Consider the following 26,038-nt stretch of genomic DNA (forward strand, 5'->3'; position numbering starts at 1 on the left):
GCTAAGGTATCAGCAGGTAAGTTGTTTTTCCCCCAAGACAGGGTTTCCCCATGTAGCTTGCTGTCCTGGATCTTGTTCTGTAGACCAGGCTGCCTTGAACTCACAGATCCACCTGCTTCTGCCTCCTGAGTGCTAGGACTAAAGGCGTGTGCAACTACTACCTGGCAAGCAGGTAAATTTTTAATTTTGTCTCCTCCTCCTCCTCCTCCTCCTTTTATTGTGACAGGGCTTCAATATGTAGCTCAGGTCAGCCTCAAACTCATGGTGCCTCCTACTTCAGTTTCCCAAGTGTTGGGGTTATAGGTCTCCCGAACCATGCCTGGACTCAAAAACAGTTGTTACTTCAGGGGCTCCCTGCAAAGGTCTTCAAACCTCTGGGCATATACAGATCACACTTTCGAGAATTGAGGTGATGAAACGGTGTGTTTGTGTTAAAAGATGTCAAATATTTCTTCCCTAAGTTCCCATTTCTCTAAATTAAGTGTATTTTGTAGATTTGAGAGTTGGGCATGTGGCTCATGCTTATAAAGCCAGCAAGCCCTTGGAAGGCTGAGGTAATAGAAGGATACTGCTAGCTTGAGGCTAGTCTGGGTCACACAGTGAGTTCCAGATAGCCTGGACCGCAGAGTGAGGTCCCATAACTAGCAAACAGTGGAATAGAAGTTACTTCAGAAGAGATAGTAAGGATTTCTTATCAGGTGTTTGGTATGTGCCTGTAGTTCTAGTACTTGGGAGGTAGAGGTGAGAGGGTCAGGAGTTCAAGACCAGTTTGGGCTACAAAAGACCCTGTCTAAAACAAATAAACAAACAAACAAAAAACAACCCCAAAACCAAACAAAAATAATAATGTTGGCTAGCTTGGTGTCACAAGCCTGTAATCCCAACTATCCTAAGGGTTGAGGCAGGAGGATGTCACTTTCAAGGCCAGCCTGGCCAATAAAGTGTGGCTTTTTTAGGTTTAGAGTGTAGTTCAGTGGTACAGTTCTTGCTTTGTTTATTTGGTGCCCATACATTCAATTCCAATACTGCAAGAAAATTAGGGGGCCAGGGATATAGAGTACTTGCTTAGCGTCTACAAAGCCCTGGGTTTGATCCAAGAACCCCATAAAATGGCAAGTAGTAACAGATATCTGAGTTAGAGTTGGGAGGACAGGGAGTTCAAGGACATCCATGGTGACATAGCGAGTTCCAGGCTAGCCTGAGCTACACACACACACACACACACACACACACACACACACACACACACACATTTTTTGAGACAGGGTTTTTCTGTGTAGCCCTGCCTGTCTCAAACCTAGCTCTGTAGACCAGGCTGGCCTCAAATTTACAGAGATCCACCTGCCTTTGTCACCCAAGTGCTGGGATTAAAGGTGTGCACCATTACCACCCAGCTTAAGATTTTAATTTTTTTATTTATGTGTGTTTGTATGTGTATACTGTGTACATGTAGGTGCCCTTGGAAACCAGAAGAGAGCATCAGTTACCCTGGAAATAGTGTTACATGTGGTTGTGAGCTGCCTGATGTAGATGCTGGAAACCGAACTTAGGTCCTTTTTAGAGCATGCATTGCTCTTAATCACTGAGCCACCTCTGCAGTCTCCCTGGGCTACTTATTTTAGGGTGATGACCTGGGTGATTTTAGAGGTTACTACAAAACTGCCACGTTTTATAAACAAATTCAAACAGTGCATATACAAGTAAAGTGTTGTCTTTTAAAAAACTGAAATGAGTGGTGGTAGATCAGAACTTCAAGTCTAGCCTGGGTTACATGAGACCCTTCCAGTACAATAGCACAGATTTTCTTAACTTTTTTTTCTTTTAGACAAGTATATACAGAATCAGAAAATATTTTAGCTGTATCACGAGTTATTTACCATTTCCTCACTGATGGACAAATAAGGTTTTAATGAATATTCATGTACATGAACACACACACACACACACACACACACACACACACACTCAGATGAAGTCACCTCTGAGATGATCTTACTAAAGATTCTACCCTCTGCTCCGGTGCTCGTGGCACATGAGAAAGCACTAGAACTTATGAGGCCAGTTATTGGACACGAGATTATGAGGCTCTAAGTAGTGGTCTAACCAGTTTTGTTTTAAATATTTCTGAGTTCTAGTGTCATTCTCCAGAATTCCTAACCCTCACATGAAATGCTAGGTGTATAGGACAGTTATTACTGCTTCCTTTGGACTTTATTAATTATTATTATTATTATTATTATTATTATTATTATTTTATTATTTTATTTTTTGCACTGAGGATGGAATCCAGGGCCTTGTTTTTGGCAGGCAAGTGCTCTACCACTGAGCTAAATCCCCAACACATCATTGGACTTTCTAGTACAGCTCAATCTTCATTAAAAACTGCTGCTTTATGAACAGAGATTCTGAGAGGTCACTGACAAGCCTGCCCACTTCTCAGATATGTTTTCTACATGACAGTGTAAAGTGAAGGAATTCTCTTTAACCAGCAAACTTTTACCCCTAAATCTCTGATAAAGTCCAATATTGTTGGTTTCTTCCCCGGTGCCTCTAGTGCTGTCAACACAGGGTTTGAGAAGGGCTGCTAGACGGAAAGTTCCAGAGAGTCCTGGCCACTTTTCTTGCCTGAAGCTTCGAGCAGACTCAAGGCTCAAACAGGCTTCCTGTACACACGCTCTTGGGGCCACAGTAGACAACATGCCATTCTTTAAGGAAGAACACCTGGTAGGTGGCACTGTCACCTTGACACCTTGCCCTGCAGGTGAACGCCTTGCTGCGTCTCCTGATTTATGAGCCTGCCTTGAGGGGTGAGGGGTGTGGCAAACTGAGTTAAGTTCAAACCCTCCACAAGAGTTGCAGAGATCAGCCTGCAGAATGACTCAGGCCTTACCTGCAAGTTAAAATTGCTCCTCCAATTGGAGTCCTGGGCTTGCTCCTTCCCCACTTTGGTAAGTGCATCTAAGTCTCACAGAAAACAATGTGACAGGTAAGATCCTGTATGTTATCTCAGAGATTTTCCCAGGAGATACCGACGCTAATGCCCAGTCTTCCAGCTACTATGGTAGTAAAAAGGGAAATGGGAGAGAAGGCAAGATGGTTCAGAGGGTAAAGCACTTACCACAAAGGGCCCCCCTCCCATCATCCACACACAACAGCAACAGTAATAACAGAGGTGTGAGCTGTGTGTGATTGTGAACACTGGCATTATCGTTGCTTGTTTAGTGGAGGCAGGAAGTTCATGAATTCCAGGCCAGCCTCAGCTATATGTTGAATTTGTGGCCAATCTAGGGTATATGGGACCCTGTCTCAAAAACAACAGTCAGGTATAGTGACCTATGACCTTGATACCAGCACTTGGGAGGCAGAGACAAGTAGACCTCTGTGAGTTTGAGGCCAGCCTGGTCTACACAGTGAGTTCTAGGCTAGTCAAGGATACATAGAGAGGCCTTGTCTCAAAAAAGAAATAAGAAAACAAACCCAAATCTCTGCATATGATAAGTTCTAGTGAGACCAGTCTGCAGTTGGGGCCGCAGAGCAAGACCCTGTCTCGAAAATAAAATAAGTTAAAAAGAAAGTGATAGGATTATGAAAGCTAGAGGATTTTCAGGAGTCTTTCTGACTTAAAAGTGCAGACTGACTAAATGCCAGGCCACAGTAACCTGTGAATTGAGTGAGTTCTTGTGTTGGGGTTACTATCTAATGGCTCCCTCATCAAGAAAGTGTTTATACATGAGAACCCAAGTTTCCACTGAAGTGGGAACTTTAAAGACTAGCTGAACATGGCACTAACTATGGAGAGCTTCTAAAGAAAGCAAGTGTGGCTGCCTAAATTGTAGTAAGATACATATGAAAGGTACAAAGTGGATACTTAAGGCAGAAGCAGAAGTCTGGACTTTTCCAAGGGATCTATTGATTGTTTTGTTTTTGCATGTCCAAATGCGGACTGGGCTGCGTTCCAACAGTTGCTGGTGTGCGACCCTCGGTTAGATGTTTGGTTTTCCTGTACTATGTACCCACATGGGGATGCTATAGAACGGCTACAACTTTTCATCTTTCACTGGACAAATGCATCTTCCGAGGAAGGCAAGACCCAAAGTATACTCTCCAAGGGTTCACAGGGAGAAACAACTTGGTCTACATTTTGCAATTTGGTATCTTTTTGAAACATGTTTCTAGTTACTGTAAAGACAAGAACCTATGTTTCTGTTCAGCAGTTTCTCAGGAGTTCTGGGCTTCACATGGGTTAAGTTCCTCCAAAGGATGTATCAGTCATCTACACCTTCACCTGAAAAATGGTTGTTGCTAGCCCAGGCATGGTGGTGCATGCCTAAGATCTCAGCACTTGAGAGGTCAGGGCAAGAGAATTCCCTTGAGTTTAAGGCTAGAGTGAGACCATGTCTCAAAAAAACCACGTAAAACAAGCACAAACAAACAAAAACCCCTTCACACTGCCAAGTATCCCATTTGACAAGCTCTTCATTTTATTCATATAATGATTTTTTAAAAGACAGTCTCGTGTAGCCCAGGCTGGCCTTGAACATGCTATGGAGCCAAAGATGACCTTGAACTTCTAATTCCTGCCTTCCACTCCAAGTGATAGGATTACAACCAATGCAACCACACCTGGTTTGGTGAGATGCTGGGAATCAAACTCAGGACCTTGTGCATGCTAAGTTGGTACTGTACTAACTGAGCTATATTCCCAACCCTTCTACAGTGATCTTTTTCTTACTACCATTATTGAATCTTCTGATTACCCAGAGTGATGTATTACTTACAGATAAGTTGAAAACTCAATAAAAGTCACTTATGGGTCAACAAGATGGCTCAGTGGATAAAGGGGACTGCTACCAAGCCTGATGACCTGAGTTCAAGCTCTAACTAGAATCTACACGGTGAAAGGAGAGAATCTACTCCCCCAAGTTGTTCTCTGTTCTGACCTCCACATACTCCTCCTGGCAATGCACATACTCACTCACACACATTATTAAAAAAAAAAAAAAGACAAAACCAAAGAGGGGCTGGCGAGATGCCTCAGTGGTTAAGAGCACTTGCTGCTGTAGAAAAGGACGCAAGGTCAGTTCCCAGGACCCACATCAGGTGGCTTACAATCACCTGTAACTCCAGCTCCAGGAATCTGACTCAGTCTTCTGACCTCCATAGATGGGGACACACACACACACACACACACACACACACACACTTTAAATAGAACTTAATACTTATCATTCATAAAGCCATAATCTACATATGTAAATCTGGCATATGTAAATTTTGTTTTGTTTTACTTTGAGATAGGGTCTTACGTAGCCGTGGCATTAGGATGAAGGTGTGCACAACCATCACCACCTCCTTTCTTTCTTTTTCTTTTTTTAAAGATCTCGCTCTTCTAGAACTTAGTACGTTGACCAGGCTTCCTTAAACATTGGTGCTGGGATTGGAACTATAGTGCCACATGTAAGGTGCTCACCTAAGAGCCTGGAATGGTTTGGAACTCACTATGTAGCCTAGGCTGACCTCAAGGTCCAGTGATTCTCCTGCCTGTACCTTTCCAGTTTGGAGATTACAAGTGTGTTTCACCACACGCTGCTTCATTAACTGATTTGTTTCTTTTCGGGCAAGGTCTTTTGTAGCCTAGGTTGGCCTTGAACTTGCTTTGCCAGGCTTGTCTTACCTCTTGATCCACCTCTCTTTACCTCCCAAGGGCTGAGATTACAGGCAAGCACTGCCATGTTGGGCTCCATTAATTTGAAAAAAAAAAAAAAAATGGTGATGGGAAGCTGGAGAGATGTTTCAGTGGTTAAAAGCACTTGCTGCTTTTCCAGAGGACCCAAGTTTGTTTCCTAGCACCATCCATGACAGGCAACTCACAACTGCCTGTAATTCCAGCTCCGGGGATCTAACACCTTCCAGTCTCTGAAGGCACCCCCCCACACACACACACAATGAATAAATAAAATCAGTGTGTCTGTGCATCTGTGTATATGTGTGGGCACAAGCATAGCATGGAGAGTGAGGTTAGAGGGCAGCTAGTGAGAGTCAATTCTCTCCTTCTACCATGTGGGCTCCTGGAATCACTCAGTTCATCAATCTTGGTGGCAAGTGCCTTTATCTGAGCCACCTTGCTAGCCTTATATTGGATTTTGCAAGCACAAGTGTGTGCATGTTGTGTGATTATGTGTGTGTAGAGGCCGGAGGTCATTCTTCAGGCACCATCCACCTTTTTGTATGTGGTATATGTATGTGTCTGGTTTATGCACACATGGAGTTTGCATTTTAACTAGTTTGGCTGGCAAGCAAGCCCCCCAGGATCTGTCAGTCTTTTTTTGTTGTTGTTGTTTTGTTTTTTTTTGTTTTTGTTTTTTTTTTTTTGAGACAAAACTCTGTGTAGTTTTGGTGCTGCCTGTCCTGGATCTCTATCTGTAGACCAGGCTGGCCTCAAACTCACAGAGATCCACCTGGCTCTGCCTCTCGAGTGCTGGGATTAAAGGTGTGCATCACAGCCACCTGGCTGGATCTTATGTTGACTGACCCTTACCCTTCTACCCTACTCCAGCACTGGGGTTACAGACACATACAGGTGGCTTTTTCAAAAAAGAGTTTATTTTTTAATTATATGTATGTGTATATCTGCATATGAGTATGTGCATCTGAATGCAGTGCATGCAGAGGCCAGAAGTGGGTATCAGACCCCTTGAAGTTTGAGTTACAGGAAGCTGTGAGGTACTCAACATAGTGTTAGGAACTGAACGCCAGTCCTCTATAAGAGGAATATATACTCCTGACCACTGATCCACCTCTCCATTCTCCCTTCCTAGTTTGGGTTTCCATTGCTGTGAAGAGACACCATGACCATGGCAACTCTTACAAAGGAAAACATTAAATTGGGGCTGGCTTACAGTTCAGAGGTTTAGTCCATTATTGGCATGTGGCATGAAGGTAGACATGGTGCTGGAGAAGGAGCTGAGGGTCCTACATCTTGATCTGCAGGCAGCAGGAGACTGTGCCACACTGGGTATAGCTTGAGCATATGATACCTCAAAGCCTGCCCCCACAGTGACACACTTCCTCCAAAAGACCACACCTCCTCCAACAAGGCCACGCCCACTCCAAAAGGCCACGCCTACTCCAACAAGGCCACACCTCCTCCAACAAGCCCACGCCTCCTACTAGTGCCGCGCTCTATGGGACAAGCATTCAAATACACGAGTCTATGTGGGCCATACTTATTTAAACCACCACATCCCCCTTCTAAATTTTATTTTTACTTATATGTATATTAGTTTGTGTGCAGGTGTTCAAGGGAGCTAGAAAAAAAGGTGTTGGATCCCCTGGAGCTGGAGCTACAGATGGTAATGAGCTGCATGATGTGGGTGCCAAGAACCAAACTCAGGTCCTCTGTAAGAGCAGCAGAAGCATTCTTGTCCTCTCTCTCAACTGAGACAGGGTCTCACTATACAGAGTGCATTTTTTTCTGATGGTGGTACTTGCCATCCCAGCACTCAGGAGGCAAAGGCGGGTGGATCTCTGTGAGTTACAGGCCAGCCACGACCTACACAGTGAGACCCTGCTCCACTCCCCCTACCTCCCGAAACCACAAACAAAAACCCTGAAGCTGTAGAGCTTGCCCACCCCCCCTTTCCTTGGCCTGCCTAAAAGATGGTAAAAAAGAAACATTATAAATACACCGTATATTACTGGGGATGCAGCTCAGGAGCAGAGACCTCACCTAGTATACATGAAGCTCCATGTGAGTTCCTCCACACCCTAAGTATACAAAATACATCAAATGAGGACACATACAGCACCATAAATACTCCTGTTAGTTCTCTGGGGACAATTTTTATTCTAATGCTCATTTCTAACAAAAATTGACTGACTGAGACAGGGTCATGCCATGTAGCTCAGTTTGGCCTTAAATTCTCAATTCTCCTGCCTCAGCTTCCTGAATGGTGGAATTACAGGTGTGGACCACTATACCCAACTCAAGAAGCACACACATATACACACATGTGGCTAGTCTGGGCTACAGAGTTCCAGTCAATAACAACAAGTGTGCCTTTATTCCTACTACTTTGAAGACAGAAGCAGGGGGATCTCTGTGAGTTTGAGGCTAGTCTGGTATACATAATGAGTTCCAGGCCAGTCAGAGCTACATAATAAAAACAAACATACAGACAAACCAAAACAAAAATCGAGCCAGGCACAGGAGTTGGAAGAAGAGAGATCAGAAGTTCAAGGGCAGTCTCTTCTATTGAAAGTTCAAAGCCAGTTTGGGCTACATGAGACCGCTTTTCATAAAATAAAAATCAGGAGCAGGTGAGATGGCTCATTGAGTAAATACGCCTGACACACAAGTCTAGAAACCAGAGTTAGATCCCTGATAACTATGTAAAGGTGACATGACAAAACCTGTTCCACCAAGTTTTTCTCTGACCTCCACTTTAGCACTGTGGAACATACAAACACACACACACACACACACACACACACACACACTATAAAAAAGATTGCAGCTGGGTGGTGGTGGCGGCGGCGGCGGCGGCGGCGGCGGCGGCGGCAGCGCACGCCTTTAATCCCAGCACTCGGGAGGCAGAGGCAGGAGAATTTCTGTGAGTTCGAAGCCAACCTGGTCTACAGAGTGAATTCCAGGACAGGCTCCAAAGCTACACAGAGAAACCCTGTCTCCAACAATCATAAAAGAAAAAAAAAAATTTAAATAAAAATTTAAAAAAGGCCTGGAGGGATAGCTTGGTGGTTAAGAGCACTGGTTTTTCTTGCAGAGGAACCGGGGTCTGAATCCTAACATCCACACAGCAGCTCACAACCATCTGTAAGTAATCCCAGTTCCAAGGGATCTGACACTGTCTTCTGGCCTCTGTGGGTCCCAGGCACACACATGTGGTATACAGACATATATGTAGGCCAACACTTACACACATAAGAAATTTTAAAAATAATTGAAAGCACAGAGCTGTAGTTCTATGGAATAGTCAATCATTCTGAACTACACACCAGTCACCAAACTTCTCGGAAACTTAGAGTCTCATAATAGTAAACTACTGACAAGTGTTTCAGGTAAAGATTCAGGGGAAACAATGAGTATTGCTCCATCATATTGACGTGCTCTCTGGGTTAGTTGCTAGGTACTGAATCAAGGAGTATATAGTTCTCAAATGGATGGAGGAAATGAAAATGTCCAGTTTTTAGTTTCCTCTCTTTCAGATTCATTAATTTGTTTAAATACTTTAATGTATTTATTCATCGAGTGGCATCAGAAATTATTTTTGTACTCGTAGTAGCAATGACAAGTAGTTCCTTTGTAATGCTGCACCAGTCAATACCTGTTTTTGCCTAAGGATGTATCCAAACCAATTCTGGATAATCCAGCTTTGAAGTGGGTTGGGCAGTGCTTTTTTTTTTTTTTTTTTTTTTCCCTCTTTTCTTCTTAGTTGCTTAGTTTGGATTGTGAGCTAGTCACACGTCTTGAAAACATCAGAGGATGCAGGCTAATTAAAACTGTATATAGTAGCCGGCACGCCTTTAATCCCAGCACTTGGGAGGCAGAGGCAGGTGGATCTCTGTGAGTTCCAGGCTAACCTGATCTACAGAGGGAGTTCCAGGACAGCCAGGACTACACAGAGAAAGCTTGTCTTGAAAAAAACCAAACCAAACCAAAGAATCCAACAACAAAACCTGTGTATGTTGTTTACATAAAAAGTTATATAAAGTAAGATCTCTCCCATTTTCTACAACTTACTATCTAGAAAGAACATTTACTAAGAATGTTCTTTTCATGGGAAATATGTCCTTCTTGGCATATGAAATGCCAAAATGAGCAATTATCAAGTTTAAGAAATTTTAAAAGTAATTAAAAAATGCTTGGCACAACCAAGGGTTGGTATTACAAGCATGCCTGATTATGCCCAGAAACAAAACAAAAAACAACACTTAACGGCCAAGAGATGGCTGATCTCTTCAGCCCATTTATATTCTTTATAGTATTTTCAAAACCCAATTAATGGGGGTGAAATACTGGATATTGCACAATCAAGGCAGATACAATTCTTTATAAGAACTCTAAGGAGAAAATGACAAATCTTTTTAGCTAATGTGTACATCAGCGGGATAAAAGGACATTTTTTTTCATACAAACTTCACCAAATCCCTTTGTGATTTTAAATAATGAATTAGTGAGGAACCGTAACACTTTTAACCATTTTTATTGATAAAAAAGGGGGAAGGGGTTGAGACAGAGAGGAAGGGGAGTCATTAGAGAGCGGTGAGCTCCTTGGTCAGAAATTTTGTTACAATTGGTTTAGCTGGCAGAACCCAGGACGGGCAGCGAACTCCTGAAGAAAGAGAGAGGATTAGCTAAGAAAACCGAATCTTCCTCTAAGCTGGCCACTCGGCCGGGCTCCGTGTGCGGTCAGCTTTAACTTATAAACCACCCGGGGGGGGGGTGGGTGCTCACGTTCCCATTTTACAGAGGCGGCACCTGACCAGAAACAGCCCGCGCGCACGCCCTCTTATCCGCGTCCAGCCCGGCGGTCGGATTCCGCGCACCGTTCCACCTTCCTCCGCGGGACAGTTCCCAGGACGGAGGGATGGCGCTGTCCAGCCTGCGGCCCCGCCGGGCCATCCCAGCCGAAGGCTGCAGAGCCTGGCCACCACCGGGCGCGCGGGCGGACCCAGACGCCTCAGGACGGCCATCCGGAGTGGCTCCCGGGTGGCTTAACCTCCGCGCGCTGGGCTCAGCCTGGACAGGCGGCATCAGCCCAGCCCGGCGAGAGCCGCGCGGGCGCTCCCAGGCCCCGGCTCCCTCCCAAACAGCCGGAGGCAAACGGGTTAAGTAGCCTCACCTGTCCCGGAGGCGGAGCCTGCCGTGCTGACTGACGTCGCGGCCCTCCAACCAGGAAATGGCAGGAAGATGGGGCTTCGCTGAGACCGATTGCTTCTTTCCGCCAATCCCCGTGCAGCTACTTCCGGCCATAGCCGCGGCGCCCGTGGGAGAGCGACAGGTGGGAGCTACTTTGTTACCTCGACGCCTCTTGCATCTTGGACGCACAAGACTCTCCAAGCGAAGGGTTAGGTTTACTTCATATTTTGTTAATTCTTGCGGGTTCTCACGTCAGCCCTCCTTTTAATGAGAAATGGAAATTCCCCAGCCCTTTCCCGTCACCTCAGATGGGGGCGGGACGAACAATATCCTCACAGGCCAATTGTACCACGCGACGTCCCGTGACAAAATGACCGACAATCTCTGGCGCCAATTGAGTTCCCCATTGTTAGGGTTCATCTTGAGTGACTGCAAGGCCAACTAATCCACTTTAAGGTCGCGATACGATAGTCACGGAGGCTGACCAATAGACAGAGGAGAAGACCGGAAGTCAGCTCGGGAGAAGTAGGAGGCGGGTGTTCACAACCGCCTAGGCCTGCGCGGGTCAACGCAGCTTGGGGGCTGCGAGCCAGCTAGCAGCGCGTGACGGAGAGCGTGAGCGACAGATCCCTTTGGCCAATGGTTTGCAGGCGCCTGGGAGTCGCGACCAGTGATGAGTCTGAGGGGCGGGAGGCAGCAGGTTAGGCAGAGAGAAGTTAGTGGCGCTGCTGGGACGGGGGGGAAGGAGACGCTTCTTCCTCCTGCTGCTCCTCACCTTCCTGGGATCAGCCGCTGGCTGTGGCCGCGAGTGACTCCGCGGCGTCTCCGGCTCCGCGTGCGAACCATGCTGACGGACAGCGGGGGTGGCGGCACCTCCTTTGAGGAGGATTTGGACTCCGTAGCTCCGCGATCCGCCCCAGCTGGGGCCTCGGAGCCGCCTCCGCCGGGAGGGGTCGGGCTGGGAATCCGCACCGTGAGGCTCTTTGGGGAGGCTGGGCCCGCGCCGGGAGTCGGCGGCGGCGGCGGTGGCGGCGGCGGCGGCGGCGGCGGCGGCGCCGGCGGAGGGGACGCAGCGCTGGATTTCAAGTTGGCGGCTGCTGTGCTGAGGACGGGCGGCGGAGGTGGCGCCTCTGGAAGCGACGAGGACGAGGTGTCCGAGGTATAGCTCCAGGACCCTTGTCTCTAAGGTTGCGTGCGCCGTGGATTCTTCTGGGTCCGCACCCGGCTGGCCCACCCTCCCGCTTCCCGGCTGCAGTGTCCCCTTGACAGCCGTCGCCTGCAGGGCCACAGTGGCAGCGGTGCGGGCCTAGCGAGCGCTCCGCTTGCTCTTCGGCGCGCGTCTGGAGCGGGACGGGTCCCCGTCGGCGTCTCTAGACCCACAATAGGGGAGCTCTTTAGTCGGCGAGCTTCGCGCGGGAACCCGGACTCGGCAGGCTACCTCCCGCCCACCCCGTGTTGGAGATGGGGGAGGGCGGGGTCTTCCGAGCCCGAGTCCCTGCCCTTGGTACTGAGGGAGCCGAGAAACAGATTGGAGGACGCAGCTAGCTAGCTCAAAAAGCCTTTCTGCTTGCTGTCCCTCTCTGCCCTACCGTGTTGCCTTGCCTATGCATTTAAGTAGAGCGCTTCTTATTTTCTCTTTAGTTTGAGGCAGGTGAGTATTAAGTTCTCAGCTTTCACGCTGGGGTTGGGGGGGGGATCACGTGACTGGCTCTTGGACGTTTTTTGTGAAGTTAGACAGGAAAAGGAAGTTCCAAGGCATCTTTGAGCTTCGGAATAGCTGGATAGTCGAACGCTGAGGTTTTTAGCCTGGGAGAAGGTGAGGCATCCAACACACACGTTTTCTCGTGAAGAAAATGAGTTGAGCTCTTCCATTTCTTTTAGCACGTGTGCACATTTCAGGTGTGAGCAACTTAGGATGGTAGATACTCTGTGGTCTCTTGGGAGAAAAGATGACATACATAGTTGTAGATATTTGCACACTTAATCACATAATATACATTTATAACTTACTATTTTCTTTGACAGTGGTCAGGATAGAGTACTGTACTGTGATATTTTTAAAGTGCTCAGAATTATTATTATTTTTTATTTTGGCTATGATTTATTGAATGTTTTAATTTAGCCTGTGAGTTGCTGTGTAGATAAGGCTGGCTGAACTTTATGTGATCCTTCTCCTGACTATATCTCCTTAGTGCTGGATTACAGGTGTGCAACACCATGCCTAGATAACTATTTCTTCTATGTTGGTCCTAACATGCCTGGTTCATCCCTTGTGATTTTAGCCTCTGGTCCTGGTGTTAAAGTACAGGAATTTCTGTGTACCACAATGATCCTGGCTTGTACATTTGAGAGGAATAAGGAGAAATTATTGCAGAGTACAGTTACACACTGTTATTCCTAGGTCTGAACAGGAGTTTCTTTGGACTCAACATTCTACTTTGGGAAAAAAAAAACAAACTATGTATGTTATCTATCCATCCATATTTTTGAATTTCACTGTAAGAAAATAAATTCTAAGCCAAGATGAGAGAAGAATTTTACTTGGGTAGTTAGTTGTTGGGATGGGTAGTCAGTTGTTGGGATGGGTAGTCAGTTGTTGGGAGAGTCTGCAGCTCCCTCAATTTTGGGTTTGTGGAAGGCTTTATCCTTTCAGTGAAACTTGATGAGAGCTGAACCCAGAACACATGTTTAGCTAGGAAATAAACTGGTGGTTAACTTTAGATTCTAAAATTTTGTTTCATTTTTCTTTGTAACTTGAAAGGGAAGCTCTGAAAAGGTTTACTTTATTCTAAATGTTAGGGGAAGATATTTGCCTTGATTTGGGGACCACTTTTGACATAATTGGCATGGATGAGATTAGAGGTTACTGATAGCTTTTATGAATAGTGTTTAAATTTCTTCACAGATAAAAGTGCTAGTGAACTTCCAAGTCAAATTTCTGTTTCAGTGTTTGTTTCTAACATACACACCTTTCTTATAATGTGTGTTGAAGCTATGGGTATAATCTATACGTTTTCATCTTTTTTTTTTTTTTTTTTTTTTTTTTTTTTTTTTGAGACAAGGTCTTACTGTGTAGCTCTGGCTGGCATGGAACTGGCTTTGTAGACAGGTTGGCCTTGAATTCACAGAGATCAGCCTGCTTCTGCCTTCCAAGTATCAGGATTGAGTGCATGTACTGTCATGCCCAGCTTAATACTTAAAGAATTTTTGTTTGTTTGTTTTATATGTGATGGTGTTTTGCCTATATGTGTGTATACCACTTGAGTGCCTAGTGCCCACGGAGTCCAGAAGAGGATGTCATGTCCCCTGAAACTAGAGTTACAGCTGTTTGTGAACCATCATGTCGGTGCTAGGAATTGAACTGGGGTCCTTTGGAAGAACAGTCAGTGTGCTCTTAACCACTGAGCCATCTCTTCAGCCTCAGAACACCTATTCTATTGTTGGTTTTGTTTTTTCAAGACAGTTTCTCTGTATAACAGACCTGGCTGTCCTGGAACTCATTTTGTAGACCAGGCTATCAGAGATCAGAGATCCACCTGCCTCTGCCTCCCAAGTGCTTGGATTAAAGATGTGTGCCACCATGCCTGGCCAGAACATCTATTCTTATTCTCCTGCTTACTTATATATTCTATGCAAAAAAAAAAAAATTGGGTATGAGTGTATATTCATATTTTTTTGGACAGGGTTGTACATTGTAGCCCAGGCTGGACTTGTGTGTGCCACCATTATGTCTAGTTGGCTGGCCTTCTTTTCCTTTTCTTCCCTTAACAACAACAGAAGAAGAAAAATAAGAAGAAGAAGAAGAAGAAGAAGAAGAAGAAGAAGAAGAGGAGGAGGAGGAGGAGGAGGAGGAGGAGGAGGAGGAGGAGAAACAATTTTAGTTTTGGAATGTAGCTCTCTGAGCTTACAGAGTTTTGGGGGGAGATAGGGTGGGGTTTCATGTGCATGCAGTTTGTTAACTGTGAAACTGTGGAGAAGGAAAGCTATTTTTGTGGGGTTTCCTTTCAGAAAAGAAATTCTTGAAATATTTCATAGCAGCAGTAAGTGTTGTAGGGTATATAGTCTGCCTTTGTGAATGAAATGAACTATTTTGCTTAAGTAAGCTATTTACCTTTTCTATTTTCTTTCATGAGCTGTCTTATCCTTTTGCTTTGGAAGGGATAACATAATGTTCTTAGAAAAATACTAACCTATGAAGTATTTGATGAAATAATAATAAAATCATAATTTTCATATTTCCTAAATTATTTTAGAGACAATGAATTAGTTGTTACATAGTTGGAAGTGGAGATTGTCTTCTTCCCCATTTGGGGCAGAAGGTAAGAAATGAGAAATAAAAGACCCACTATTGTCTTTTGCTGGTTATGTTAAAAGGTCCTGCAGTTTGAGGAGGGGATCTAGGACTATTACTATTAGTAAATTTTTTAAATCTTATTATTATTATTATTACTATTATTATGTGTGCAGTAGCATTCTTGTGGATGTCATAGGGCAACTTGTGGAAGTCAGTTCTCTCTGGTATGAGTTCTGGAGTTTGAACTGAGGTGGTCGGGCTTGAAGCCCTCTCTCCAGCCTCCATACAATTTTTTAAAAAATACCAGAGTTATATTATCTTAGGGAATGCTGTCATTTGGTTATTTATTTGTTTAGTGGTGCTGGGGATTAAACCTAGGGCCTTGCATATGCTAGAGTACTCTCTAATTACATCCCTAGCATCTCTTTACTTTGTAAGATTTGAGAGAGGTGCTTGCTAAGTTGCCCAGGCTAACCTTGACCTTGCTTTTTAGCTCAGGCAGGGATTAATGTTTAGTTTTTGTTGTTGTTGGTTTTTGGTTTTTTTTTTTTGTGTGTGTGTATTTTGAGACAGCCTCACTGTGAAGCCTTGGCTGTCTTGAAACTCACGGAGATCCACCTACCTCTGCTTCCCAATTGCTGGGATTCCCAGGTGCCTATGCCACCACACTGGACTTAAAACTTTTGATACTTCTGCTTCAGCCTCAGTGTTAATAGGCCGATGCCACCAGATTCAGCTATTGCATATGGATTTAAATATAGGGGAATATCTGTTTTGTATTTCTTCAGGGTTATTGAGTCTCTTCCTTCTCCATATAAGTCCTTAAGTAGAGGAGTCAGAACTTACATTGGATAATAGAGGTCAGGTTAAAAATTTCTTAGAGCTAAGTACAGAACTATAATCCAGTGAGTTGGGAGAATGAGTCAGGAGGATCAGGAGTTAAAGGCCAGCCTCAGTTTCATAGCAGGACCAGCCTGAGCCACATGAGAACCTGTCTTAAACAAAACCAATATAAATGAGTTAAAATTATTTTTTAAAGATTTATTTTTATTTATATGTATGTGTGGTTCTATTGGAATCCCTAGAACTGGAAGGTGGTTGTAAGCAGTCCAGTGTGGGTGCTGGGATCTAAATTCAAGTCCTCTGTAAGAGTAGTCCATGCTCTTCACCACTAATTCATCTTTTCTTACAAAACAGTTTAATTTTTTAATTATTTTATGTTCATGGGTCTTTTGTTTGTATGTATCTGTGTGCAGTGCCCACAGAGGCCAGATGAGGGCGTTGGATCTCCTTGGGACTGGAGTTACAGACAGCTGTGAGTCACCATATAGATTCTGGGAATTGAACCTAGATCCTCTGGAAGAGTAGTTTGCTGTGGGATGTTCGGAGAGAAAACTCTAGCTACAGTAGTTAAGTCTTCTTAACCACTGAATGATTTTTCCAGCTCACAAACCATTTTTTGTTTATTTGTTTTTTGAGACAGGGTCTCACTGTGTAGCCCTGGCTGTCCTGGCACTCACTATGTGAGCTGGCCTCAAACTCACAGAGAGAGACCCATTGGCCTCTGCCTCCCTAGTGCTAGGATCAAAGGCATGCACCACTACGCCCAGTTACAAACCAATTTTTTGATGTGAATTTTAAAGTGATACCTTTTCCCTTTTAACAGGCTGAAAGAAATAATTCCTAAAGAAAGGACTTTTTTAGATTGATGAATTTTAAGTTACCTATTGTAAGAGTATGCATATACTATATTTGAATAATATGTGACATTTTTAAAAAAATTATGAAAATGCTGGGTTTGGTGGTACACATATATACGTTTAATCCCAGGCAGACAGATTTCTGAGTTCAAAGTCAGCCTGGCCTATATAAACTATATATCGAGTTTCAGGCCAGCCAGGGCTACATAGTGAAACCCTGTGTGTGGGGGTGGATTACTACAAAGTTATGGGGCTTAAGGTGTATCTCACTGGTAGGGTAGAACTCTTGCCTAATCTCCATTAAAGGGGAAAAAAGGTTAAATTTATTATAAAACTCAACAGTCTTATGGAGAACAATTCAACAGTCTAGAAAGAAAAGATAACATAAAAAGTAAGTTTTTCCCACCTCAACTAGCTTTACAACTCATATTCTTTAAGGTAGCCAATGATCTTTTTCTTTTAATAAATGTGTATCATATTGATAGTTTTTTAAGCTTGTGCCATATTTACAATTATGTGAAAGCACAAAGATGCTGAATATGGACCTGAAAATTATAGCAGAAGATTTGTAGGGATTTTTTTCTCTCTGAAAATTACTTTTAGATTCAAAAGCACAGGCTGGATAGGCAGGTCAATAGTTAAGTCAAAAGCACAGACCATATAGAGTTTGTTTTTCCTCTATTGGCAAAGGAGCTAGTTAATTTCTTTTATAGTTATTTGTTATATAACAGCAGGGTTTTTCAGTAGCATAGTGAAATTTTGGGCCACATTAATTCTCTGTTGTGAGGGTTCTCCCACGCATTAGCAGCATCTGTATCTATCCACTAGATGCCAGTAGAAACACGTAATTGAGATAGACCCAAATCCTTCAGATGCTCATCTGATGCCTCCTGTGAACAAAATCACTCTTGCTTGAGAACCACTGGGATAGAGGCCACTCTTGTCAGGGATGGCAATTTTGTCATGAATACTCTGTATTCAAACCTTAGGTAAACAAGGTGACTCACTGCTTTTAATAGCATCTCAAGGCTTAACCTGAACGAGAGAGAGAGAGAGAGAGAGAGAGAGAGAGAGAGAGAGAGAGAGAGAAGGTCCGAAAAAGTTTAATGTAAAACTAGTCAGAAATGTTTTAAATTTTCTAAAGTAAGTTTATCAATTAAAAGAACTTTTACTTTAAATATTTTCAAAAAGTTTACCTAGTTTTTGTGAAAGTTAACATACAAAAATGGTTATGAGGACTTCTGGTGTGTTCAAGACAGTTTTATTGTATAAGTACCAGTGATAAAATAGGAAATATAACTATTCTAGTGTGTAAATTTTGGAGACATTGGAAATATTAAATCAAGAAGAAGCTATGTGTTATTACTGTAACTGTTATATACTTCAAGAGTTGGACAGTATTGTTCTGTAAAGCAGTAAGACAGCATAGAAGTTAATGTGTTGATTGTGATTATATGAGTTAGGAGTTTAGAGCAATGTAGAACTGGTTGGTGTGAGTGGAAGGAGACCTTATTGTGAAACGAAGTATGAGAGTTTTGTTTCTGTTAATTTTTTAAGAAAGCGTCTTTAAACATATAACATGTAGTTCATAATCTAATAAAGGATAAGTAATGAACTCCCTTTTTCATTTTTTAATATTCCTTTAAAAAATTGTGTGTGTGAGAGAGCAGAGGGAAGAAGGGAGGGAGAAAGAGGGGCGAGGAAGAAAGTGCATGACCCATTGTCCGACGAAAATGTGGAGGTCAGAGGACAACTTTGGAAGTTGCTTTTCTCCTTCCACTTGTAGATCTGGGTTCAATGAGGGTTTTAGGTTTGTGTGGCAGTGCGTTTACCTGCATAGCCATCTTTGTTGTCCCCATCTCCCCCTTTCTTGAGACACAGTGTCACACATACAGCCCAGGTTGGCCTGAAACTTGGGATCATTGTGTCTTTAATCCCTAAATGCTGGGATTACAGGTACCTATCCCTTTTCCCCTCAGTTCCTTTCTTCCTTTCTCTTGTGTGTGTTTTTGAGGTAGGGTCTTACATAGCTCAAGCTGGCCTCAAACCTGTTATGTAGTTTAGGATGATCTTGAACTCTTGCTCCTCCCACTGGAGCTACAGGTGTGGACAGTCATTCAGCTCTCTAGTCTTGAAGGAAGCACAAGGTCTTGCTTTCTAGCCTATGCTGGCTTTGAACTCTTTAAAAAATAAACCAGGGTCTCTCTATTTAGTCCTAGCTGTCCTGGAACTCCATATGTAAACTAGGCTGGCCTCAAATTCAGAGATTCTCCTGCCTTCTAAGTGCTGGGATTAAAGTCACCAAGCCCAGCCTCGATTTGAATTCTTGATCACCCTCCTTTAGCCTTAGGAATGGAATTATAGGGATGTGCCACCATCCCCAGCTTTTGATGGTCGTGAATAATGCTGCTGTGAATGCAGGTGGACAAATATCTCTTTTAGATACTGTGTTCCATTCTTTGGATATATGAACAAAAGTGAATTTTTTTTTTTAAGATTTATTTATTTATGTACTTTATGTATATGAGTGCTCTATCTGCATGTACACCTGCATGCTGGAAGAGACATTATAGATGTATAATGTAACTGTGTGGCTTGGAACTCTGTTTAGCATTATTTACTCATTCAGTCTTTGGCTTTTTTCAAGACTTATTTTAAATTTTAATTATGTGACTACGTGGAGTTGTGTGTGGAATCTGCATATGAGTGCTTGTATTAGTGGAGGCCAGGGGCATCAAATTCCTCTTGAGCTGGAGTTAGAGGTGTTTCAGAGGTGGGTGCTAGGAAGAGAACTCTGACCCTCTGCAAGAATAGTATGTGCTCTTAACCACTGAGTCATCTCTCTAGTCCTACCCTTTACTCATTTTTTTACAGAAAAAACTGTCTAGTGGGTGGACCTTCTTCATGAATTTATCTTTCATAATAAAATTCCATAGTTCCAGGCTGGGGATGTAGCTCAGTTGGTAGAGTGCTTGCTTAGTACAATAGGAAAATCTGAGTTTTATCCTAGCACAGCATAAAACCAAGCTTTGTGGTGCAAGGCTATATAACTCCAGTACTTGGGAGGTAGAGGCAGGATGATCAGAAGTTGAAAGTTGTCCTCAGTGCATACTGAATTAAGAGTTAGAAGACAGCAGGGGCTCTAATGGACCCTATCTCAAAAGAAAGAAAAGTAAAAATGAAAGAATTCTAAAGGTCCCTGCCTGTGTCTTAGAATACAGGGAAGCTAAGGCAAGAGGATCATGGAGTGCCCAGGCCAGCCTGACCTATACATTAAGGATAAGGATGGCTGGGGAGATAGCTCAGTTGATAAAGTACTTGCCAGGCAAGCATGGTGATATGAGTTAGATCCCCAATATCCCTTGTCAAAAGTAAGAAGCCAGAAGTGGCAGTGTGTGTTTGTAATTCCACCCTGGGGAGGCCAAGACAGGTAAATTCCCTGGAGCTTGCTAGCTGCTAGCTAGCCAGCCTAGCCTAGCCTAGCTTAACTTAATTGGCTATTATTTCCAGGCCTCACCAAGATACCTTTTTTCAAAAAACAAGGTGTATGGTGCTTGAGCAGATAGAACATCTAAGGTTGTCCTCTGGCCTTCACCTCCACCCCCTTCCTAAGCAGCTGAGGCTATAACTCATTTGGTAGAGTGCTAACCTAGTGTGGATGGATCCCTAGGTTTGATCTACACATAAACTAGACTTGGTGATGTCCACCCATAATCTCAGTACTTGGGAAGGTAGAGGCAGGAGAATCAGAAATTCAAGGTGGTTCTTAGCTACATAGTGAGTTACACAAGACCCTGTCTCAAGCTAAAACAAAACAAGAATTGGTGATTGTAGCTTGGTGGTAGAGTACTGTCATATCCTATACAAAGCCAAGGATCTGTCTTCTTTGCAAAAAGAAAGCAGAAAAAGTCTTTCAAAAGTTTTAGTCCTTAATAACTTAAGAATTCTTTTTAAATGCTTTCTGTCAAACTTGATGACCTAAATTCAGTATCTGGAACCAGTATAGTAGAAGGAGAGACTGATTCCCACAAGTTGTCTTCTCTGACTTGCACATACATACTATGGGACACAGAACACACACACACACACACACACACACACACACACACACACACACTAACAAAAACATTTTTTTTAAATTAAAATGAATTTTGGTTGGTTGAACATCCATTCATCTATCCATCCATGCTGGGGACTGAAACCTAAGGTCTTGGACATCCCAGGAGAGAGCTCTGTGGCTGAGCTGTATCTCCAGTCATTTTTTTTAAAGATATCATTTCATACTGTAGTATTATCCAGGCTGTTTTATAACTCACCGTGTGTAGCCCAGGATTCCCTGGAATTTAAAGCAAACCTATTTCAGCTTCCCACGTGTTAGAATTATAGCCATGAGCTGTGATGCCTGGCTCCTAGCTTTTTATCTTTTTCTTTGTGGTGCTAAGGATTCCAGCCCTCTTTTTATTTTTTGAGACAAGAGTCTCAGTAAATTGCTCAGGCTGGCCTTCAACTCAGTTCTAGCGGGTTTTGAATTTCTAGCCTCAACCTCCTAGGTATCTGGGATTACAGGATTATACCACCAGGCCTTTCCTGATTGTTATTTTTGAGTAGATTTATTTATTTAGAGTCATCTTATTTGTTAAGCTTTATGCTAGGCTTTAGATGATGAAAAAAAAATACTTCCTGCTCTTCAAGATATCAATTTTTTTTTCAGTAATAGGAGTATTTCAAGGAATAAAAAAAAACTTTTACATGTCCTTTTAAACTCCTTTCAATATTAATTATAGTGCATGTCCCAGGAATGTTGCAATTTAATTACCTCATCATGTTTAATTTTGTTATGGCTCTGAAAATCCAAGATACCAAATTCAATATAACTCTTGCTATGCATTAATTGCATGATCTCTATAAAGATAGTGTTTGAGTCTTTACTTGAGGCCATGGATGGACCTTAAGAGGTGGATCTATGGGCTGGAGAGATGGCTTGGCAGTTCAGAGCACTGACTGCTCTTCCAGACATCCTGAGTCTAATTCCCAGCAACCACATGGTGGCTCATAGCCATCTATAATGAGATCTGGTGCCCTCTTCTAGTGTGCAGGCATACATGCAGATAGAACATTCATATTCATAAAATAAATACACAAGCCTTAAAAAGAAAAGAGGTGGACTTACAAGGGTAATTAAAATAAAAGCATTCCTACTCAGTAATCATGGATTGTTGTCTTGTGTCTTGTGCTCATGTTTTAGTAGAAATCCAACTACTTTATCTTATAAACTCTTAGTGTGTGAGTGAGTGAGTGTGTGTGAGTGTGTGTGAGTGTGTGTGTGTGTGTGTGTGTGTGTGTGTGTGTGTGTGTATGTATAGATGTAGGCAGGAGCCTGCCATGGCATGTGTGTATGGAGGTCAGAGGAAAACTTTTTTTGTTTCTCTGTGTAGCTTTGGTGCCTGTCCTGGAACTCAATCTGTAGACCAGGCTGACCTTGAACTCACAGAGATTTGCCTGGCTCTGCCTTCCAAGTGCTGGGATTAAAAGCATGCGCGTCACCACCGCCACCTGGCCAGAGGAAAATTTTTGAGAGTGAGTTCTCACTTTCTACCTGCTCATTGCAAGGTCTCTTGTTTCTGATACTGTACTATGTCCTGCAGCCTAGCTGTCCCATGGGCTTCTGGGTAATTCTTCTGTCTCTGCCTTCTATCCCATGTCTAGCTTTTCACTTGGGTTCAGGGAGTTGAACCCCAATTGACAGACTTTCCTGGCCAAGTGCAGTTAGTACTTTTGTCTGCTGAGCCACTCCCTGGCCTAATGTCCTGTATACTATACCAGCATATTCTACTTATAGGCTTTTGCCATTTTCAGGTCCCTCTGATAAGAACATTCTCCTTTAAAATATCTATGTAGCTTCCCTCTTCCCTTTCTCTGTGGTATTGCTGGATATCCTTGGCCTGTTAATTAGTGTGTTTGATATAGCATTGACTTGACTACTTTTTAACACTGAGCTACATACATCAGCAGCCTGATACCCTCACTTATTTAAGCTATTTAATTTTTTCTGTGTAGCCCTTGGCTGGCTTGGTGCTTCCTGTATATCCCAGGATATTCTCACACTCTCATACCTAAACCTTCCTTGTGTTGGGATTACAGCCATGTGCTACTGTTCCTAGATTCTTTTAAGGGACCTTCCAATTATCTATTGTTTGTTTTCTGTAAATATCTCAACCTCTACAGTTCTAAAACTGAAACGATCATTTCCTTCCTCCATCCACCTCATCCCTTCTTCCTCCATATTTGTGTGTGTGTGTGTGCGCGCGTGCGTGCGTGTGCGTGTGAGCACGCGCTCTGGACATTAATCCATCGCTTTGGGCATCATCCTAGGCAAATGCTTTAGCACTGAACTAAATACTCAGCCTCATCATTGTAAGTAGCATTGCCCTAAAACTAGTAACTTATTGCCCTAACTCAAGTCAGAGACCTCATAGCTCACAGTGCTGCTGCTTCTCACCGTAGACGTCTAACTCTCCTTTTTCTGTGTTCTCACTGCTATAAATGAAACTGTCTTTCACCTATACTATAGCTGACTGTCTATCTTGTATCTCCAGATCTTTACCCTGCCATCAGAGTAAATTCTCCTTTACCAAAATGTTATTTATTTCAGCTGGCTTGGTGGCTTACACTTGTAGTCCTGTAACTGTGGAGGCTGAGGTAATAGGATTGCTGCTAGCCTGGGCTGTTGAATAGTCCCAAAAAAAGAAAGAAAAAGATTTTTCACAGCATACAAGATTATTTAGGATTTTGCTCTTGTTATCTTTCCAGATTGACCTCCATTTGCTTTTTATATTTAAGCCATACCAAATTGCTGTAGTTCTGAACATCAAGCTATTTTATGTCCTGGAATATATGCTTTCACTGCTTTGGCTTCCAGAATCATAGTAATAACTATGATATGTTGAGTGCTCATTGTCCAGTGCACTAAAATGCTTCTTTATATATTCTAAAAATAAACCTTGTAGGTACCATAGAAGGAAAATTATATGGTTCTTAATTTGCATATGGGGAACATGATATATAACACTATCTATATGTGTGTGTATATATATATATATATGTACACACACACACACACACACACACACATATATATATATATATATATATATATATATATATAACACAGAGTTATATTCAGTTAATGATAATGCTAGGCTTTTTCTTTCTTCATTTTTGAGGCAGGATTTCTATACCACAGCCCAGGCTAGCCTTAAATTTGACATCTCCTTCCTTAGCTTCTGAATAAGATATAGATGTGTATTCTCACATCCAGCAAGACTCAGGATTTGACCTGATTCAGACCTTTGGGTTCTGTCTGAATATATGCATGCAGGCCAGAAGAGGGCACTGGATCTCATTACAGATGGTTGTGGGCCACCATGTGGTTATTGGGAATTGAACTCAGGACCTCTGGAAGAACAGCAGGTGCTCTTAACTGCTGAACCATCTTTCCGGCCCGACCTTTGGGTTTTAAAATCTGTTTATATACTTATCTTTTTTGGGGGTGGGGGCTTGGGACAGGGTCTCTCTACATAGCTCCATCTGAGTTAGAACTCAATATGTAAACCAGGCTGGCTTTGAACTCAAGAGATCTGTCTGCCTCTGCCTGTGGGTTGCATGTGCCACCATGCCCAGCTATGTACTTGATCTTAACTGTAGGCTGAAGAGTGATAAACTTACCTATTTATTTATTTTTTTGAGATAGGTTCTTGCTATGTTGTCCAGGCTAGTCTTCAACTTGTGGCCTCATTGATCATTCATTCTACATCAGCAGGGTTGGGGATTTAGCTCAGTGGTAGAGAACTTGCCTAGCAAGTGCAAGGCCCTGGGTTCAGTTCTCAGCTCTGGGGGAAAAAAATTCTACATCAGCATCCCAAGTAGCTGAAACTACAGGTGTATTCCATGCTATAACCAATTTTTTTTGAGACTAGGTTGTGTTGTATAGCTGACTAACTTCAACCCTCATGATCTTCCTGCCTCAATCTCTTGAGTGATTAGATTTTTTTTTAAGTTTATATGGTTGTGTGTGTGTGTGTGTGTGTGTGTGTGTGTGTGTGTGTGTCACAAAGGGTGGGGGTTGTTTTTCTCTCCTGCTGCATGACTTTTAGGGTTTGAACTCAGGTTACCAGATTCGTATGGCAAGCATCTTTACCCACTGAGTCAGCTTGATCTCCCCCACTCCACCACCCCCTTTTTTTTTGAAACAGGGTAATCCAGGTTTGGTCTCAAACTTACTGTGTTGCCAAGGCTATTCTTGAACTCCTGCTTTTACCTTCCAGGTACTGAGAAAACAGGTGTGCCACCACACCTTGCTTGTAAAGGCTTTGTAGAGACTACCCAAAATGAAATTTGTGGTTGCTAATATTCACTTGTCAACTCAATGCAGTTTTTTATTCAATGAGAGCTTAGGTGATATCACTTGTCTTTGCCTGGTTTGACCACATGGGCTAGTATAGTATGTATATAATCAAAATAATGCATATATTTTATGTTAGAAGACTTTTTTGTTTGTTTGTTTTTTCAAGACAGTTTTTCTGTTTAACAGCTCTGGCTGTCTTGGAACTCACTTTGTAGACCAGGCTGGCCTTGAACTCCAAGTTCAAGTGCTGGGATTAAAGGCATGTGCCACCATCACCCAGCCAAAAAAAAAAACCTATTTTTAGAAATATAGGCTAAGAATAAGATACAGTAAACTAGATACTGATTGTTGAAAAAAATTTAAATTATTTTACCATTATTAGTCTTAAACCATATTAGTATAATTGAAATTTTCAAATTTTTATACCTTTATGAGATGGGAAACAGAACGGTAGATAGAAAAAGGTAAAATAGACCTAAATGTGAATATTAATTGTGGGCTAGAAAGCTGGCTCAGTGGCTAAGGCTCTTGCAGAGGACCTGAGCTAGATGCCTGCCGTCCATGTCAGGCAGCTCAAATCACCTTTGATTCTAGTTTTAAGGGTCTGGTTGCTTCTTTGTTTTTTCTGAGGGTACCTCTGCTCATGTTAACATAACCCACAGGCACATACATATACAAATAATTAAAAGTAAATAATAAATTCCAAGGAAGCTGTGCACCTTAATTTTTAAAAATTCAATTAGAATTAACTTGATTTAAAA

At 42.8% G+C, this 26,038-nt stretch overlaps 1 protein-coding gene across 9 annotated transcripts in view; it reads left to right on the plus strand.

Annotated features, from left to right (window-relative positions):
* The first annotated feature begins 11,519 nt into the window (after nucleotides 1-11,519).
* Nucleotides 11,520-26,038, plus strand: part of LOC118594698 (ankyrin repeat and KH domain-containing protein 1) — a 119,349-nt gene continuing 104,830 nt past the window's right edge. For 3 of the 9 annotated variants that reach the window (XM_036204796.1, XM_036204797.1, XM_036204801.1), the window contains exon 1: nucleotides 11,557-12,038. In XM_036204796.1, coding sequence (XP_036060689.1) covers nucleotides 11,724-12,038 — 315 coding nt within the window. In that variant the 5' untranslated portion in view covers nucleotides 11,557-11,723. Of the gene's footprint in view, nucleotides 12,039-26,038 lie in introns of all 9 variants that reach the window. The other 6 variants (XM_036204804.1, XM_036204803.1, XM_036204799.1 and 3 more) reach the window with 6 other exon arrangements.

The sequence above is a fragment of the Onychomys torridus genome, chromosome 13 (genome assembly GCF_903995425.1).
Source record: "Onychomys torridus chromosome 13, mOncTor1.1, whole genome shotgun sequence".
In the NCBI taxonomy this organism is placed as follows: Eukaryota; Metazoa; Chordata; class Mammalia; order Rodentia; family Cricetidae; genus Onychomys; species Onychomys torridus.